Genomic DNA, 18,354 nt, shown 5'->3' with positions numbered 1-18,354 from the left:
TACCTGATATAAATGATGAATTGATGGGTGCTGACGAGTTGATGGGTGCAGCACACCAACATGGCACAAGTATACATATGTAATAAACCTGCACGCTATGCACATGTACCCTAGAATTTAAAGTGTAATAAAAAAAATATGAAATTCAGCTTTATAAAAGAAAGATCTATTCATTATAACTCAATGAAGTGTGAAAAAAAAAAAGAATTCAAAGAGGAAAAAGTAGAAAAAGAGAAATCAAGGATGACTCCAAGAGATAGGACCTGCTGGAAAGATACAAAATTGCCAGTTACTGAGATAGGAAGACTACATATCAAGCAAGTTTAAAACATTCCTCCATGTTTTTAATACCTAATCTGATTATTTCAAGTACCTGTATTTTAACATGACTGCAAATCTTTCTACTGACATAATAACTCATGGCAACATTTTAATTTGGGATAAGTTTTTTTTTTAATTTTCATGTCTGCTTCAGGTTAGCTATCAATAATAAGCATAGAGATAGTTATTCTTCAGAGGCCCCAGCAAAAGAGGGTAGGAATATTTGTCACTGTCACCAAACAGTACAGGAGGATACCAAGGGGTCAGTACAGAATGATCTTTTCATTATAAGAAGCAATTCCAACAGAAACGTACAACAAACCAATTTTTAACTAAGTAATAAAAAGAAGAACTTACGTAAACTCCCCAGGGATAGCAGTTATGGCCAAGGACCCAAGGGTAATAATCTGAACATCAACAATATTTGGATGCCAGGGATGAGGTTTTGACAGCTGAGAACCCAAAACAAGAAAATTATGTTAGGGATAACACTCTTTCTATGGTTAACAGACACGTGGTGGTCCCAGAAGTTCCTCTAGTTTCTAATTTATGATACAGTATTAAATATTCCATATGGGCATGTATGTCCTAGTCATAACATGAGAATTTCAAATGCCAAAGTCCCATTAACCTGCACTAATCAATGAAGTTTTTGGTGGATCTGACATCGTGAAATCACAATGTATAACAGATAACCAAACGTTTTCCTAGAGTACTGTTGGTGACTATTCTTATACACAATAAATAAGGACTTCCATTTGGAATGGTTTAACTTAATTTCTCTTTTTATTATAATTGTCCTTTAAGTTTACAGCTGCCAAGTCTTGTCTTATTTTCCAAGATTTTTCCCAAGAGAATTTATCCTTTTCCATATTCAGAATAATATAGCCTGTCCCTCTATTCCTTCCTTTCCTCTCTTTCTTCTTTCAAGAATTTTAACAGGATATTAGGAACAAAATATTTTTAAAATGCTTCTAACTCAACAATCCAAGTTTTTATGAATACTGAAATGAGCTTTTGACATTTAGAATGCAAAATATATGTTTCAAAGGAGCGTAAAAGAAAATTGCTGTAGTTGATAATGTTGCCTGAACTGTGAGAAAATTTAGACATGAACATGTTTCATTTTAGATGACCTGAAATGTTTTCTTCTGCAGAAAATTCGTTGCTGATTCCCTTCTTGGAACCAACATAAATAAATTCTGATAAATGTTCATCTTATTCTGCCTTTCCCACTGTCCTATTGTATTTATTAATCATAAATGCAATAGGTAAATCAGTATACATCATAATCATAACCTTCATTCCTTAGAGTCACAGAACCCATTTTTTAATATTAACACCTTGATATGGGAATATCTAAATTAAGACCTCCCATCTTAGTAGATATCTACCATTCATTATCTGACAGTTCACAAATTTTAAAATAACAATATGCCAATTTCACTATGATAATGAAAATGCATTACTTCTCCAGTGTGAAGAAGGATGGGCTTTGGTTTATGACATTCTTTAATTTCTTCAGATGGCTTTCCCAGGATCTGGTCCCGAATGGTGTCCCAAAATGGATCCCCTTCTGTTTTCCCTATTAGAAATGTTATGATTAGTATACTTCCTTGAATCAACCCTCTGAAAAAAGTCATTATTTTGACAAATACTGTACAATAATCTTTTAAGGAGTTTCAGAGATTTTATTAAGGTTGCTGTTCAATGATTCCAAACAGTTTGAATAATAGAATAGGAAAAACGTCTTGTGCAGCCTAAGACATGAGCCATTGTTTAATTAGATCTTCAGTGTGGTCAAGAGAATGACAGAGTACATTTTGTCAATATCCTTAAAGTTTTGTTTCTATTACTCCTGCTCATCCATGTTGCAAATAAAACAGTTTGACATAATTAACTGCAGATTCATTGACTAAATCACTTTCTTCCTGTTTTGAAAACTAAAAATGACACCTCCAACTCTCAATACCAGTTGTCTGACTTATGGTCCCCAAAATAATTTCTCCTGAATACCCATTTAATTATCTACACACACATACACACAAAAAAAAAAAAGAAAAGAAAAAAAAAAACCAAAATCAGTAAAAAACAAAAACAAACTTCAAACGCATAATCTGAGGAAAAAGGTTTTGTAACTATAAAACCTATGAATTAAGAATCTATATACTTTATCTGAAAAATGTAATAATCATAAATATCTGTGTAGCATAAACTGAAAACTCACAGAAATGAAGGAAGAAATACACATTTCAGTAACAATACTGAAATTTTCAATACCCCACTCTCAATCATGGATAGAACAACTAGGCAGAAGATCAACAGCAAACTTGAACTAGACCTACCAATCTGTAGAATACTCCACCCAACAACAACAGAATATACATTCTTTTCACATGCACATGGAACATTATCTGCGATAGATCATGTGTTGGCCAAAAGACAAACCTCAATACATTTTCAAAAGTAGAAATAATACAAAATATGTTTTCCAAACACAGTGAAATGAAATCAAAAATAAATAATAGGAAAAAAAGGGGGAGTTCACAAATATGTGGAAATTAAGCAATATGATCTGAAATAGTTAATAATCAAGGAAGAAATCAAAGGAAAATCTGGAATGAAAATGAAAACACAACACATCGAAACTTATGGTAGCGACAGCAGTGCTCAGTGAGATGTTTATAATTGTAAATGCCCATATTAAGAAAGAAGAAAGATCTCAAACCAATAACCTAACTTCCACCCGAAGACATTGGAAAAGGAAAGCAAACTAAACCAAATGAAAGAAAAAGAGGAAATAATCAATATTCAAAAAGAAAATCAATTAAACACTGAGTAGAAAGACAACAGAAAAATCAATGAAACCAAAAGCTGGTTTTTTGAAAAGGTCAACAAAACTGGCAAAACTTTAGCTAGATTGACCAAGAAAAACAGAGAGAATACTTAAATTATTAAAATCAGAAATTAGGGAGAACATTACTACTGACTTTAAAGAAATAAACAGAATTATAAAGGAATACCGTAAGCAGTTGTATGCTAACAAATTAGATAACTCAGATAAAATGAAAAAATTTCTAGAACGATAAACTACCAAAACTGACTCAAGAAGAAATAGGCAATCTAAAAAAAAAAACTATAAAAAGTAAAGAGATTGATTTCATAACATATTTTTAACTACCTACAACAAATAAGAGAACTCAGATTGCTTTACTGCTGAATTCCACCAACCAAAGAATTAGTACTAGCTTTTCCAAAACTTTTCCAAAATAATAGAAAAGGGAACACATCCTGATTCATTCTATGAGGCTAATATTATCCTGATATAAAACCAGACAAAGATATCACAAGAAAAGAAAACTACAGAACATTGTCTCTGATAAATGTGACACAAAAACCTACAACAAAATACTAGCAAACTGAGTACAGCAACATAGAGAAAGAATTGTTATAGAACATGACTAACTGGGATTTATTCCAGGAATATAAAGTTAGTTAAACAGTCAAAAACTGATTAATGCAGTACAACATATTAATATAATTTTTTAATTACATACAGAGAGAAACATTTGCCAAAAATCTAATACCATTTTATGATAATAACACTCAACAAACTAGGAATAGAAGTAAATTTCCTCAACCTGATAAAGGATTAAAAACTCAGAGCTAACATTATACTTAATGATGAATGACTGAATGCTTTTTCTATACTATCAGGAACAACACAGAATGTATACTCTTTCAACTTTGATTCAACATTGTTCTGAAGGTTCTAGCCAGGCAATTAGGCAAGAAAAAGAAATAAAAGGCATTCAGATTGGAAAAGAGAAATTAAAACTATTAATATTTCTATTTTAAGATCACATGATCTTGTATAGAGAAAATCCTAAATCATCCGTTAGAATATTAGAATTAATAAATGAGTTCAGCAAGGTGGTAGGATACAAGGTCAATACAGCTATCAGTTGTATTTCTATACATTTTCTATGAACAATCCAAAACTGAAATTAAGAAAAAATTTCCATTTACAATAGCATAGAAAAGAGTGAAATACTAAGAAATAAACTTAACAAAAAGTACAAAATGTATACTCTTAAAACTACAAAACGTTGTTGAAAAAAGTTAAAGACTATCTAAATGAATGCTAAAACATCGATGTATATGGATCAGATTACATAATATTGTTAAGATGGCAATACTTCCCCAAATTATTCTGTAAATTCAATGACATTCCCATCAGAATCCCAGCTGACTTCTTTGTAAAAATTTATAAGCTGATTCTAAAGCTCCTGTGGAACTGCAAGAAACTCAGAAGTCAAAACAATCTTGGAAGACGAGAACAAGGTAGAAAGACATACTTTCTGATCTCAAGCGAAACAGTAACCAAGAGACGGTTTTACTGGCACAAGGCTAGGCATACAGATCAATGGAATAGAATTGATAATCCAGACATAAAGCCACGGGTCAACTAATTTTTAACAAGTGTGCCAAGATTATAGAATGGGTAAATAATAATCTTTCTAGTAAGTGATGCTGGGATAACTGAATAGCCATATGCAAAAGAATAAAGGCAGGCCATTACCTCCATGATACACAAAGTTTAACTATGGATCCAAGACTTAAATGTAGAGCTAAAACCATAAAAGTCTTATAAGAAAATAGGGGTAAATCTTCATGACATTGAATTTGGAAAAAGATTCCTATATATGACACCAAACCATGAGTAACAAAAGAAAATTTAGACTTCATAAAAATTAAGAATGTTTATGCTTCAAAGGATACAATCAATAAAGTGAAAAAACCTACAGAATGGAAGAAAAAAATAATTTATTTTGAGACAGAGTCTCACTCTGTCGCCAGGCTGGAGTGCAGTGGCATGATCTTGGTTCACTGCAACCTCCACCTCCCAGATTCAAGCGATTCTCCTGTCTCAGCCTCCCGAGTAGCTGGGACTACAGACGTGTGCCACCACGTCTGGCTAATTTTGTTATTTTTAGTAGAGACAGAGTTTCACCATGTTGACCAGGATAGTCTCAATCTCCTGACCTTGTGATCTGTCTGCCTCGGACTCCCAAAGTGCTGGGATTACAGACGTGAGACACTGCACCTGGCCCGAAAATATTTTTATATCACACATCTGATAAGGGAATGAATACAGAATACACAAAGAAAACTTATAACTCAATAATAAAAAGAAAAATAACCCAAATTTTAAAATGAGAAAACTACGTAAATGACATTTCTCCAAGGGAGATATACATGTGGTTAATATGCACATGAAAAGGTGTTTGACATCATTAATCATTAGGCAAATGCAAATCAAAACCACAATGAGATATCCCTCCACACCCACTAGGGTGGCTAGATTCAATAAGTCAGATAATAACAAGTATTGGCAAAGACATTAAAAAGTCCAAAACCTATACACTGCCTGTGGAAATGTAAAATGGTGCAGCCATTTCAGAAATAATCTGGCAGTTTCTCAGATGATTAAATATACAGTTATATAATCTAGCAATTTCACTCCTAGATATGTACCCAAGAGGAAAGATGAAAACAAACACCTACATACAAATCACATGAATATTTATAGAATATTTATAGATTCATAATAACCAAAACATGGGATAACCCAAATGTTCATCAACTGAGGAAGGTTGAAACAAATCTGGTATGTTGATACAATAGAATATTATTCTACCATAAAAAAGAATGAGGCTGGGAGCAGTGGCTCACACCTGAAATCCCAGCAGTCTGGGAGGCAGAGGTGGACAGATCACTTGAGGTCAGGAGTTCCAGACCAGGCTAGTCAAAAGGTGAAACCCCATCTCTACTTAAAATACAAAAATTAGCCAAGTGTGGTGGCAGGTGCCTGTAGTCTCAGCTACTTGGGAGGCTGAGGCAGGAGAATTGCTTGAACCTGAGAGGTGGAGGTTGCAGGGAGCTGAGATGGTGCCACTGTACTCCAGCCTGGGTGACAAGAGCAAAATTCTGTCTCAAAAAAAAAAAAAAAGGACTGACGCATGTTGCAATATCAATGAACCTTTGAAATGTGATGCTAAGTGAAAGAAGTCAACAAAAAAATGCCACATATTATATGATTCGATTTGTATTAAATGTCCAGAATAGGAAAATATAGAGACAGAAATATTAGTGGTTGCTTAGGTCTGGGGTGTACATGGTCATGTGTAAGCCTGGAAAACCAGCAGACCCTGAGTTTAAAAATTAATAAATGTATTGGCTACAATGAAACCTGATCAGAGAACGGAACCCAGAAGCTTCAGAAGCTGGAACCATAGATTTCACTGGACTTCACCTTACCCTGCGTAAAATTGAGGCCTCCAACTCCATCAATAGTGCCAGCCGCAAAACTGTAGCCCAGTGCTGGTTTACATGTTTTTGCCTAAAGGAAAAGTTTTAAAAACAAAAAAGGAACAGATAAAGAAACAAAAGTTAAGCTGAAAGTAATAATGAGACCAAACCAAAACTTCACCCTTGGGGCGTAACCAGTGTTTCTCAGCAGCACTTACTGTATGTGTGGAATTGAGCCAGACCGTCACATTTGTCATATCCACCCACTGGTGTGCTGAAGCCAGTGGTCCTGTTACCTCCTGGGAGGCAGAGGCATACAGTTCCTAGAAAACACACAGGCTTACTATTCCAAGCAAAAAGGCTAAAGTGAATATCTCCAGCTGTACTCAGGAAATACCAATTTGATGTACTTTGGAAATGCATCTCTCCGCAAAGCTTTTGTTTTGCTGGTTGCTTAGAATTGGCCACCAACCACAGGGGTCTCTCTACCAAACCCAGGAGTTTCCCAGAAGCTTGAAGTCTCCAAGGCTGTTAACCTGTGTCGACTTCCACGAAAATGAAATTATAGTGATACAGGCTGTGGCACAAAAGGCCCCAATCTCACTTGAAAGATCACCGAGAAAATTTAAGATTAGGAATTTTTTTCTAATCTGGACAAAATTACTTTCTTTGCTAGAGTGAGAGTGTATTTTTGGGTGTTCTTATAGGGTCTTCCTTTCAGAATACTTGAGTCCTGAAGCAGGCTGGGGCCAAGGGAGGCTTGGAGGATTTCAAGCCCTACTTTGTCTGCCGCAGCTCACCCACCCACAATCCACTCTTTGGTGCTTTTGCTTTTTGTGTTTTAATATAATCAATTGATGCTTTTTCAATCTTATGGGAAACATGAGTCAAAACATGTTTAAAAAACTCTTTGTATTTATTCATATTATATAACATAGGCAAATCCTGTTTCATCAAATGTTCTCTTGCCTGACACTTAGCTCATTTCTACTCTGTCCCCACCCCAGTTTCAACAGCCACATGAGAGCTCTCATAAGTCATCAGCAAGAACAGCTGCAGCCTGCCGCTCCTAATTAAGTTGTGCCTTGCTGAGAAGAGAATGCAGAATGTGGGTCAAATCTCTATGACTCTCAGGCTCAGAATGGGAGCAAAATTTCTGACACTAAAGTGTGTCATGGGTGCACACCCTAAATAGAATCTGTGAATTTAGAATAATCCACTGATAATACCACAGTAATTAAAAAGAAACTGCAGCAATTAGGCTGGCTGTTGCTACCAATTTTGTGTCAGATTGTTCTTCAAAGGTGCTTTTGTCCTTCTTTAGTTGCTCTTAAAAGATTTTAGAACCCTTGGAATAAACTATTTAAACACACACCCACACACACACACACACACACACACACACACACACACAGAGCAAAGGTATGAATAAGCTATGAAAAGAAAGAGATTTAATCATATCAAGGACATCTCAGCTCGAGATTCTTTTTTTGTCTTTTTGCCTAGGAATCTGTCTCCATAGGAGCTGAAACAAAATATGGGGACAAAATGGGAAATAAAATTTAGAAGGGGGAGGAAGTCAGAGTAATTCATAGTAATCTCAATGGAGACCAGATTCTCTCTTCATCAAAAAGTTGTGCAAAAAGAAAAGAATAGATGGATGATCTTTGCATATTGAAGAACACCGGGAACTAATTTAAATCCAAGTTTCAAGAACTGGAGTTCTATGGCTCAGCTTTCTCTTGTCACCAGAGGAAAAGTTAAGAGATACTTGGGTGACTTTTGGAAAGCAAAGGCCTTAGAGACTTCCGAGAATTTGAATCAATCTGGTCATATCTAATGCCACAAGAAATTGAAAACCTTATAGTCTATCTTCCTAGTGTCTGAAGCAAGCACTCTGGCTTTCTAGACATTCTAAACTAGAATGTTTTCCTGAGTATTTGGTTTTAAATGTACTTCCTATAAGAAGTCAGACCTGAGCAGGCAGACAGAGGTTCCCGTGTGGATTGCAAAGGCCACCTCCCAAGCTGACCTCTTCCAGACTCCCCAGCACAACCTGAGCATTTGCTGTTTTCTTTACAATATTCAACTTCCTAATGAACCATGTCAATGGATTTTAAAGGACAATTTTAAATGAAGATGAAAGGAGCGAGGCCCATGGCTTACCTTTGCTCTCTGATACATGGCCCGTCCTATAATTTGTGTGCTGTCGAACATATCCTGTCCAGGTCCCATAGCAATGCACATGTTAGACTGGAACAAAATAAGATAGGATGCATTCTTGGCCAAGTAAGCAATTATGTTAAGGAATGAAGAATTATAACTGAATCTAAGCAAATAGATTTTTAAAACCACATTCTAGCAGTTCTTTTTGGGTAGTCTCTCAAAGTACAGACTATAAAGACAAAATCATACCTGGAATTAGAACAGCGAATGTCTTTAGAAATTATCTATTCTGAAGCCTTTCTTTTAAAAACAAGGAAATTGAGGCTCAGGTTAAAAGATGTGTTGATGATTATCCAGGTATCTAATATCTGAGCTAAGACATGAAGCCAGGTCTTTCTATTGACTGCACATCTTTCTACTTGCTTGTTCTTGCCTCTGATTCTTACTCATGATCACCTTAAACTGAAACTCAGTTAAAATTATATTGGAACAGCTAGCTGGACTTCTGGGGAAAAAAATCAATAAACAAATCTGGCCCTATTTCCTACTTCTTATGTCAGAAAAAAATTGAGATTGATCAAGCACTTAAATATTATAAGTGGAATCAAAAATTACTAAAAGAAAATATGGATAGACATATTTTGTAGTATGAGGGTATGGGCAGACCCTCCTGAAAGTTATCTAGAACAAGCTTAGTTAAACCGGACAGCTTAAACATCTTCAATTTCCATAGGGGGCAAAAGGCATAAATAAGACAGAAAGACAACTGATAAACTTTAGGAAAAGTTTGTACTATTTTGGCAAAACTAAGACTTTAGTATATTAGGAGCTTTAAAAAGTTGATAAGAAAAAAATATCCTTATTAATACTGGTATTATTAACCCAATTGGGTAGAGTTGACTGGGATGGAATAAATATCCCAGAAATAGTGTACAAAAAAAGCATTATCACAGGAGAAATGTTCTACAAACACAAAGAATAAGAACCCAAAAAGTAGCATCTACTACTCATGTCAAAGTTGAAGACAAAGCCAAATGAACGTTGTGGGAGTTAAATAAATGATGGTATAGCCTTACTTATTATCTTTAAAACATATCGCACAGATCTGTATATACTCATTGAAAGGTTTCTAAGACAAATTAAGTGGAAATCTGAAGTTCTGGATACAAAACTCAAAATCCATAAATAAGTCATAAAATGTTGTTTATAAATGCATAGATAAATACATAGGAGGAGGTATGAGAATAGTAACTTCTGGGAAGAGCAAAGTATAGAGGAAAGGGAGACGAAGAGGGACTTTCACTTTTTACTATTCTCTGCACTTCCACATTATTTGAATTTTTTACAGCAATTTTTGTTTGCTTGTAATTTTTTAAAAAGGAAAAGGAATTTTGGTCTTATAAGAAAAATCCTATAAACTATATAATCCATGAGAAATGTCTCAGGCAGGCAGTTTTTAGTACAAACTTGTGACTTTTGAAATGCCAAAGCAAAATGTTTCAGATTGTCCAAGTTTGGGGAAGGGTAAAGTTAATCTCTGACAGTTACTGAATTGTCTCATCATTCAAAAAACTTAACAATCACTCAAATGGAAAAGTATAGCTTCACTCAATTAAAATTTAGTGGGTTTGGACAGGTGCTTTTGAGAAGAGCAGATGCTAGGGAGAACTACGCCAGTGTATGCTAGAAGACAAGGTATTTAAATATTCAAATATAAAATGTATTTGAGATGCAAAAACAAAGATTTCATGTGCCATAATTACCTACCCCACCAATGGGACAAGTGCTATCGGCATTATCACAGGACTCTCCCGTGTTGATGCAACGTGGGCCGAGAATGTTGGGGGACACATCTCCTAGGTTTGATGAAGCAAAGGCTGCTACAAATGGCCCCTGATGAAAGAAATACCAAGTTGCCTTTTATTCTTTCCTATTTCCTGTAATGACTGCCATTAGAAATGCAAACATTAAATCCACTCTGGTAAGCTATTCAAAATCATTTGCAGACAATAAAAAGAGGATATAAAATATTCTGTAGGCTGCCAGTTCACTCTGATGATAGTTTCTTTTGCTGTGCAGAAGCTCTTTAGTTTAATTAGATCCCATTTGTCAATTTTCGCTTTTGTTGCCATTGCTTTTGGTGTTTTAGTCATGAAGTCTTTACCCATCCCTATGTCCTAAATGGTATTTGCCTAGGTTTTCTTCTAGGGTTTTTATGGTTTTAGGTCTTACATTTAAGTCTTTAATCCATCTTGAGTTAATTTTTGTATAAGGTGTAAGGAAGGGGTCCAGTTTCGGTGTTCTGCATATGGCTAGCCAGTTTTCCCAACACTATTTATTAAATAGGGGATCCTTTCCCTATTGCTTGTTTTTGTCAGGTTTGTTGAGGATCAGATGGTTGTAGATGTGTGGTGTTATTTCTGAGGCCTCTGTTTCATTCCAATGGTCTATATATCTGTTTTGGTACCAGTACCATGCTGTTTTGGTTACTGTACCCTTGTAGTATAGTTTGAAGTGAGGTCAACCATTGTGGAAAACAGTGTGGTGATTCCTCAAGGATCTAGAACCAGAAACACCATTTGACCCAGCAATCCCATTACTGGGTATATACCCAAAGGATTATAAATCATTCCATACGTTTATTGCAGCACTATTCACAATAGCAAAGACCAGGAACCAACCCAAATGCCCATCAATGATTGACTGGATACAGAAAATGTGGCACATGTACACCATGGAATACTATGCAGCCATAAAAAGGGATGAGTTCACATCCTTTGCAGGGACATGGATGAAGCTGGAAACTATCATTCTCAGCAAACACACACAAGAACAGAAAACTAAACACCACATGTTCTCATAAGTGGGAGTTGAACAATGAGAACACATGGACACAGGGAGGGGAACATCACACACTGGGGCCTGTCGGGGGGTGGGAGGCTAGGGGAGGGATAGCATTAGGAGAAATACCTAATGTAGATGATGGGTTGATAGGTGCAGCAAACCACCATAGCACAGGTATACCTGTGTAACAAACCTGCACGTTCTGTACATGTATCCCAGAATTTAGAGTATAATTAAAAAAAAAAAAATCCAGAAAAAAATATTCTGAGAAAACCTTTTATTCCTGTAAAGGCTCGCATTACAATCGGTATACATATTATTACTGAAAATATTCGAATTATCAACAAAGCTGTTTCAAGTGGGAGGGTTTCAAATTATGCCTCAAACAGAAATATTTTAACCAGAAACACTGTGTGCAATAACAAACTACAAAATGCTGACCAGTCAATCTAGTCTATTGTGTTTTATCTGGAGCTCAGAGATCCATTTGCCCTTTAAAAATAAATATGCTATTGGCTTGAACAGGAAAAAGCGAATACAGACTTTCCTGTTGCACAGTGAAACTAAACACACCATCCACCATCTGGACTTGCCCTCGGTGTATCTTTTCTCTCTCTCTTCAACCTAATTAGAGCCATGCAAGGTCTCTGCCTCAACCCAACCATTCTACTATTCTACCTTAAATGCCTCGAATTTTCTTAGGGAAAGAGATAACTAAGTATTAGAGATATAAATCTTTTTTGATACTAAAAAGATAATTTATTTCATAGTGCCTAGCACTCAGGCAGTGATCATAAATAGAAAAATCTCTTCTTTTCTCTAAAATGCAGGCTAAAGTGAGAAAATAGAGTGAGTTTTGCCAACAAAGGAGCTTGCTTTGGTTTGGATGTGGTTTACTCCTGCCAAAACTCATGCTGAAATTTGATCTCCAATGTGGCATTGTTGAGAGCTGTAGCCTAGTAGGAAGAGACTGATCCCTCATGAATAGAATAATACCCTCCCACAGGGTGAGTGGCTTCTCACTCTCTAGGGAATGGATTGCAGTAGTTCCTGCAGGAGCAGGTTGCTAAAAAACAGCCGGACTTCCTCAGTGTTTCCTCTCTTGCTTCCTCTTTCACTTGTGAACTCTTTGCAAATCCTAGTTCCTCTTTTTTTCTTTTTCTTTTTTTTTTTTTTTTTTTTTGAGACAGAGTCTCACACTGTCCCCCAGGCTGGAGTACAATGGCACGATCTTGGCTCACTGCAACCTCTGCCTCCCAGGTTCAAGCAATTCTCCTGTCTCAGCCTCCCAAGTAGCTGGGACTATAGGCACACACCACTATGCCCGGCTAATGTTTTGTAGTTTTAGCAGTGATGGTGTTTCACCATGTTGGCCAGGCTGGTCTCAAACTCCTGACCTCATGAATCACCTGCCTCGGCCTCCCAAAGTGCTGGGATTACAGGTGTGAGCCACTGCGTTCGGCCTCCTCTTCTGTTTTCTATCATTATTTATGTACAATATTCTGAGAAAATTTTTATTTTATTGGTAATAGCATGAGGCCCTCACCAGATGCAGTTGTTCAGTCTTGAACTTTTCAACCAGCAGAATCATGAGCCAAAAAAACCTCTTTTCTTTATAAATTATCCAGTCTCAGTTATTCTGCTAACACAAAACAAAGACAGAGCTAAATGATCAGGCTGAATGTTAATGGAAGCTAATATCTTTATAAGGGAATATTAATTGTAGGTAAGGGCCTGGGACTCTTATCCCATTATATAGTCTTCCGAATTTGGGCCTGGCGCAGTGGCTCCTGCCTGTACTCATAACACTTTGGGAGGTCAAGGCGGGCAGATCATTTGAGGTTAGGAGTTCAAGGCCAGCCTGACCAATATGGCAAAACCCTGTCTCTACTAAAAATACAAAAATTAGCTAGGCGTAGGGGTTTGCACCTGTAATTTCAGCTACTCAGGAGACTGAGGCACAAGAGTTGCTTGAACCTGGAAGGCAGAGGTTGCAGTGAGCTGAGATCATGCCACTGCACTCCAACCTGGGTGACAGAGTGAAACTCTGTCTCAAAAAAATAAAAATAAAAATAAAATGGTGCTTAATCCCTGTATAGCTCTAAAAACAAAAGTAAGTAAATATCAACAGTTTGTCATATTTTCAGTTTAATCAAAAACTACTGTTATTACAAAAATCTTGAACTTTGCCCTTCCTTATTCAACTAATAACTTTATGAAGCAATTAATACAAGGACTATGTAACACAAAAGGCAAATGGATTAGTACTCATTTTTTATTTTTCTTTCCACGTTAGGGAGGATGGTAAATGCTCTCTATCCAAGCATATCAATATGTGAGATTGATGATGACACTTTATCCTGGAGATTTGAATCACTTATTCTGCATGCAGTATGAATGATGACACTCAGTGAATCAAGATGAAACTTTCAATGATATAAATTCTCACCTGCCCAGGTAGATACCCTTTGTTCTTCTCTTGCTCAAGCAGGTAAGATGCATAGCCCACATTGTCACTGTTTACAAGGTGGTTACTGTTGTTCATGCTGACCGGGTGGATGGCAAACCAGCTGTAAAGGAGCAAGAAGCTCTAAGTTAATCAGGAGAACCAGAGAACTGAGGCCAAGAACTATGACCGGAAGCTTAAGTTTTCTCCAGCAGGAAAAAATATTTTTAAATGATAGACATTCTACATCTAGATTCTTTCATTGTTCATGGGCTTAAAAATACAATGCAAAAAATGTACTCAAGAAGTCTGATCATTTTCTTAAATGAAAAATACAGAACTCCATTTTCACGACTATTTCATCGTTGGCATCATCATTAGACTGGTCAGTTACCAGATGGCATACCTAAAGAACTGTATATACACGGACTTTGTCCTTCAAGATAGGCACACAGATAGTAATTATTCAAATCTATCTAATCCAACATTTACTAAGGGTTACCTGTATGCCAAGCACTGAATAAACTGTGGTTTACTTTCAGAATCTCACCAAAGACATAGATGTGAACAAATGGCTTTAACACAGTGTAACGAACGTTGCAAAGAAACAGGCATAAAGTGTTTAGGGACCACAGATGACTAACAATTAATTCCTGAGGGCATTACAGGGAGAGGAAACAGCAGGGTAAATGCACAGAGGCATGAAAGAGGAAGTTATGCATAATTCAGTATATCCTTATGCCTAGTAATACCTTGTTTAAGCGTAAAGCTATACAGTTTACAAACTAATTTCACATCTGTTACCTTATTTGAACTTCACAACAACTCTGAGAGACAGGCTGTTTTACCTCTACTCTGCATAGGTGACCCACAGAAGCAAAATAATGGTCCACTGCTCGTAGAGGCCCAGGACTCAAGTCTGGGTCTTGTGACACCGTGTCCAGTGGTCTTTGTAGGCTCAAACCCTCACACAGGTGAAAAGGATATTTACAGAGTGGAAGGCAGTAAAGCAGATTAACTGGAACGCTCAAGAAAAGACAGATGCCAGCTCATAAAGTGTCAGGTTAACTTAGCATTTTTTTTAAAAATTGTTGATTCAATTCTTCCTTGAAAAATCTTTAAATGTTTTCACTTACATTCCTACCTAAGCAATGTAAAGCACAAAACTAAGCATCTACTTAATGGCTAGAAAGGGTTTAGGACTTTAAGATCATCTTTCAAGCATCAGTTCTTATTGCCTATCAGAAGCAGACGTAGGGCTGAGTGGCCTGCTCAAAGCCCACTGGCGCTGCTAGGCAGGCAACACAAATGAGTCATACTAGTTGGTACAATAGGGACTGGTGTGGACGGTAGAAAACTTGCAGTGTCTAAAGCTCACAGCCTTTACTCAGCTCCAGCCAAGTATTGCCTTATGGGAGTATAAACCAGTGCTGCCAGCTCTTCTCATTTATTCAAAAGGAGCCACAAATCCATGTTTTCATATTTATTTATCAACTTTAAAATTCTTCAGGAAGTAAATGGCATGGAAACAAAGGACGAGAACTGCTATACATTAAGAGACTTAAGACATGTAGCCAACAAATGTAGTCTGTGGTCTGATTCAAACAAAATAACTATTTGAAACAGCAAAAAAAGACTTTTTGGTATAATCAGGGAAGACCGAACACAGATTGGGTGTCAGATCATATTAAGAAATTAATTTTAATTTTATTGGTTGTCATAAATGATTGAGGTTACATATTTTTTAAAGTCTTTATCTGATGGAGATACACACTGAAATATTTCTGAGTGAAATATATCTAAAGACACATGCACACGTATGTTTGTTGCAGCACAGTTCACAATAGCAAGACATGAAATCAACCTAAATGCCCATCTATGATAGGCCAGATAAAGGAAATATGGTATGTATACACCGTGGAATACTTGGCAGCCATCAAAAGAACAAGATCATGTCCTTTGCAGGAACATAGATGGAGCTAGAGGCCATTATCCTTAGCAAACAAACACAGGAACAGAAAACCAAATACCACATGTTCTCACTTATACGTGGGAACTGAATGATGAGAACACATGGACCAACAGACACTGGGGCCTATTGGAGAGTGAGGGGTGGAAGAGGGGAGAAGATCAGGAAAAATAACTAATGGGTACTAGGCTTAATAACTGGGTGATGAAATAATCTGTACAACGAAGCCCCACGACACACATTTACCTATGTAACCAGCCTGTAAATGTACCCCTGAACTTAAAATAAAATGTAAATTTTTTAAAAAGAAGTGCATGATGTCCTGGTATTTGCTTTCAAATACTCTAGCCAAAAAAAGAAAAGAAAAGGAGGGGGGATAAGGGGAGGGGAAGGATAAAACAGAATGACAGAGTCCTGCTAATTATTGAAGCTGGGCAATAAGTTACATGGAGATTCATTACATTAATTACTGTAATTAGTATGCATTCAAAAATTTCTATATAGTTTATTTTTTCATGTTGGCATCCATTTTGAATTTTTCAAAACACAATGTCAAGCCAAATCACCAATGAGTGAGCTGAATCCAGTTCCTCAGATGGCTATTCGCCCCTGTGCTAAGGAATAAACATTTATTAGTCTGAAGATATTCTAGAGTTATCCCCTCGCAGTTACTTGCAAGGTGTTTACATTTAGGAATATTCTTCTATTAGGTTTGTGTGTATGGTTTGTCTCTTTCTCTTAAAACTCAAGTATTAGGAAATTCTAATCAACTAGTGTTTTCCAGTTACATGGATTTTGCTTTATTGGAGTTTCTTTAGTTTGGAAGAAAATGCAGTGGTGGCATTTTGGCTTCCCAATCAAAACATTTCCATCTGATACCATCATGCTGAGGTCAGCCAGCTTCAGCCAACACTGAATATTTCCATTACAATCAAAGGAAAACTATAGAACAATTCTGCTGACATTGACTATTATTTAGCTTTTATTAGACAAAGGACTTTATGTACAAGATCTCATTTTATTCTCACAGGGAACCCTTTGAGTCAAGTACTATCATTATCTTCATTCTACAACTAAGAAAACTAAGTCCCAGAGTGGTAACACTGGAACTGGTAACAGTGTGACCACCTGACCTAGGTCATACAGTGGTAAGTCAAGAAGCAGGGCAATGAATTCAGGTTATATATGTGTGTGTGTGTGTGTGTGTGTGTGCATGTATAGATAGATAGATAGATAGATAGATAGATAGATAGATAGATAGATAGATAGATAGACAGACAGAGATATATGCTCTTATCCACTGTGGAATCCTGGTTCTGTCCCTTCTCTTCATTCACTTGCTCATTCACTACACATTTAGTTAACTTTGACTCTCTGCCAGCCACCAGGAACATAAAGATGAATGAGGCACCATCCTGGCCTTCAGAAATGCTTAACAAAAGATGTGACACTTGAGGTGGATTTTAAAAGATGAGGAAGAGCTAGGCAAAGGAATTACTAGAGAAGAAGTACTCCTAGCAGAGGAAATAACATCTGCAAGGGCGTGGAGATGTGAAGGAGGGCCCTGCGTTCAGAGAATGGGTAGTTAGGGTGGCCAGAGCAGAATGGATATGGACAAGGAAAGATGGCAGTTGTATCATTCATTCAATCAACATGAATTTATTGGGAACCATGTTGATAGGCATTGTGTGAAGGATCGTAAAGAGGAGTCAAATGCATTTCCTACCATCAAGGACCTTACACAATTGGCCACAATGGTATCTGTGGAGAAAGCATGTGCTGAGAATTTCAATCTACTAGTTAGATATAGACTTGATTTCTTCTTCCTCTTTTGAAAAAGTGTCTCACTCTGTTGCCCAGGCTGGGGTGCAGTGGTGCAATTGTGGCTCACTTCAGCCTTGACCTTCCAGACTCAAGTGGTCCTCCCACCTCAACCTCCCAAGTAGCTGGCACTACAGATGTTCACCACCATGCCTAGGTAATTCTTTTTATTTTTTGTAGAGATGGGGGTCTCACTATGTTGCCCAGGCTGATCTCCAACTCCAGAGCTCAAGTAATCCTCCTGCCTCACCTTCCTAAAGTGCTGGTTTTACAGGGATGAGCCACCACACCTGGCTTAATTTCTTCTTTATTCCATTTATTTTAAGCCTTAGAAAATAAATTGGGCGGGGCGCTGTGGCTCAAGCCTGTAATCCCAGCACTTTGAGGGGCCGAGACGGGCAGATCACGAGGTCAGGAGATTGAGACCATCCTAGCTAACACGGTGAAACCCCGTCTCTACTAAAAAAATACAAAA

The 18,354-nt window shown here is 36.9% G+C and overlaps 1 protein-coding gene across 1 annotated transcript in view; it reads right to left on the bottom strand.

Moving 5' to 3' along the window:
* ASAH2 (N-acylsphingosine amidohydrolase (non-lysosomal ceramidase) 2) overlaps positions 1-18,354 on the bottom strand; it is a 72,365-nt gene that overhangs the window by 25,292 nt on the left and 28,719 nt on the right. The window contains 7 exon segments of the mRNA XM_011938756.1: positions 679-773; positions 1,791-1,906; positions 6,643-6,724; positions 6,852-6,956; positions 8,800-8,886; positions 10,567-10,692; positions 14,093-14,213. Coding sequence (XP_011794146.1) covers positions 679-773; positions 1,791-1,906; positions 6,643-6,724; positions 6,852-6,956; positions 8,800-8,886; positions 10,567-10,692; positions 14,093-14,213 — 732 coding nt within the window.

Source organism: Colobus angolensis, unplaced genomic scaffold (assembly GCF_000951035.1).
Source record: "Colobus angolensis palliatus isolate OR3802 unplaced genomic scaffold, Cang.pa_1.0 Scaffold177, whole genome shotgun sequence".
Taxonomy (NCBI): domain Eukaryota; kingdom Metazoa; phylum Chordata; class Mammalia; order Primates; family Cercopithecidae; genus Colobus; species Colobus angolensis.
Note: the sequence above shows the minus strand (reverse complement) of the source record. Positions and strands in the feature narration are given on the sequence as shown.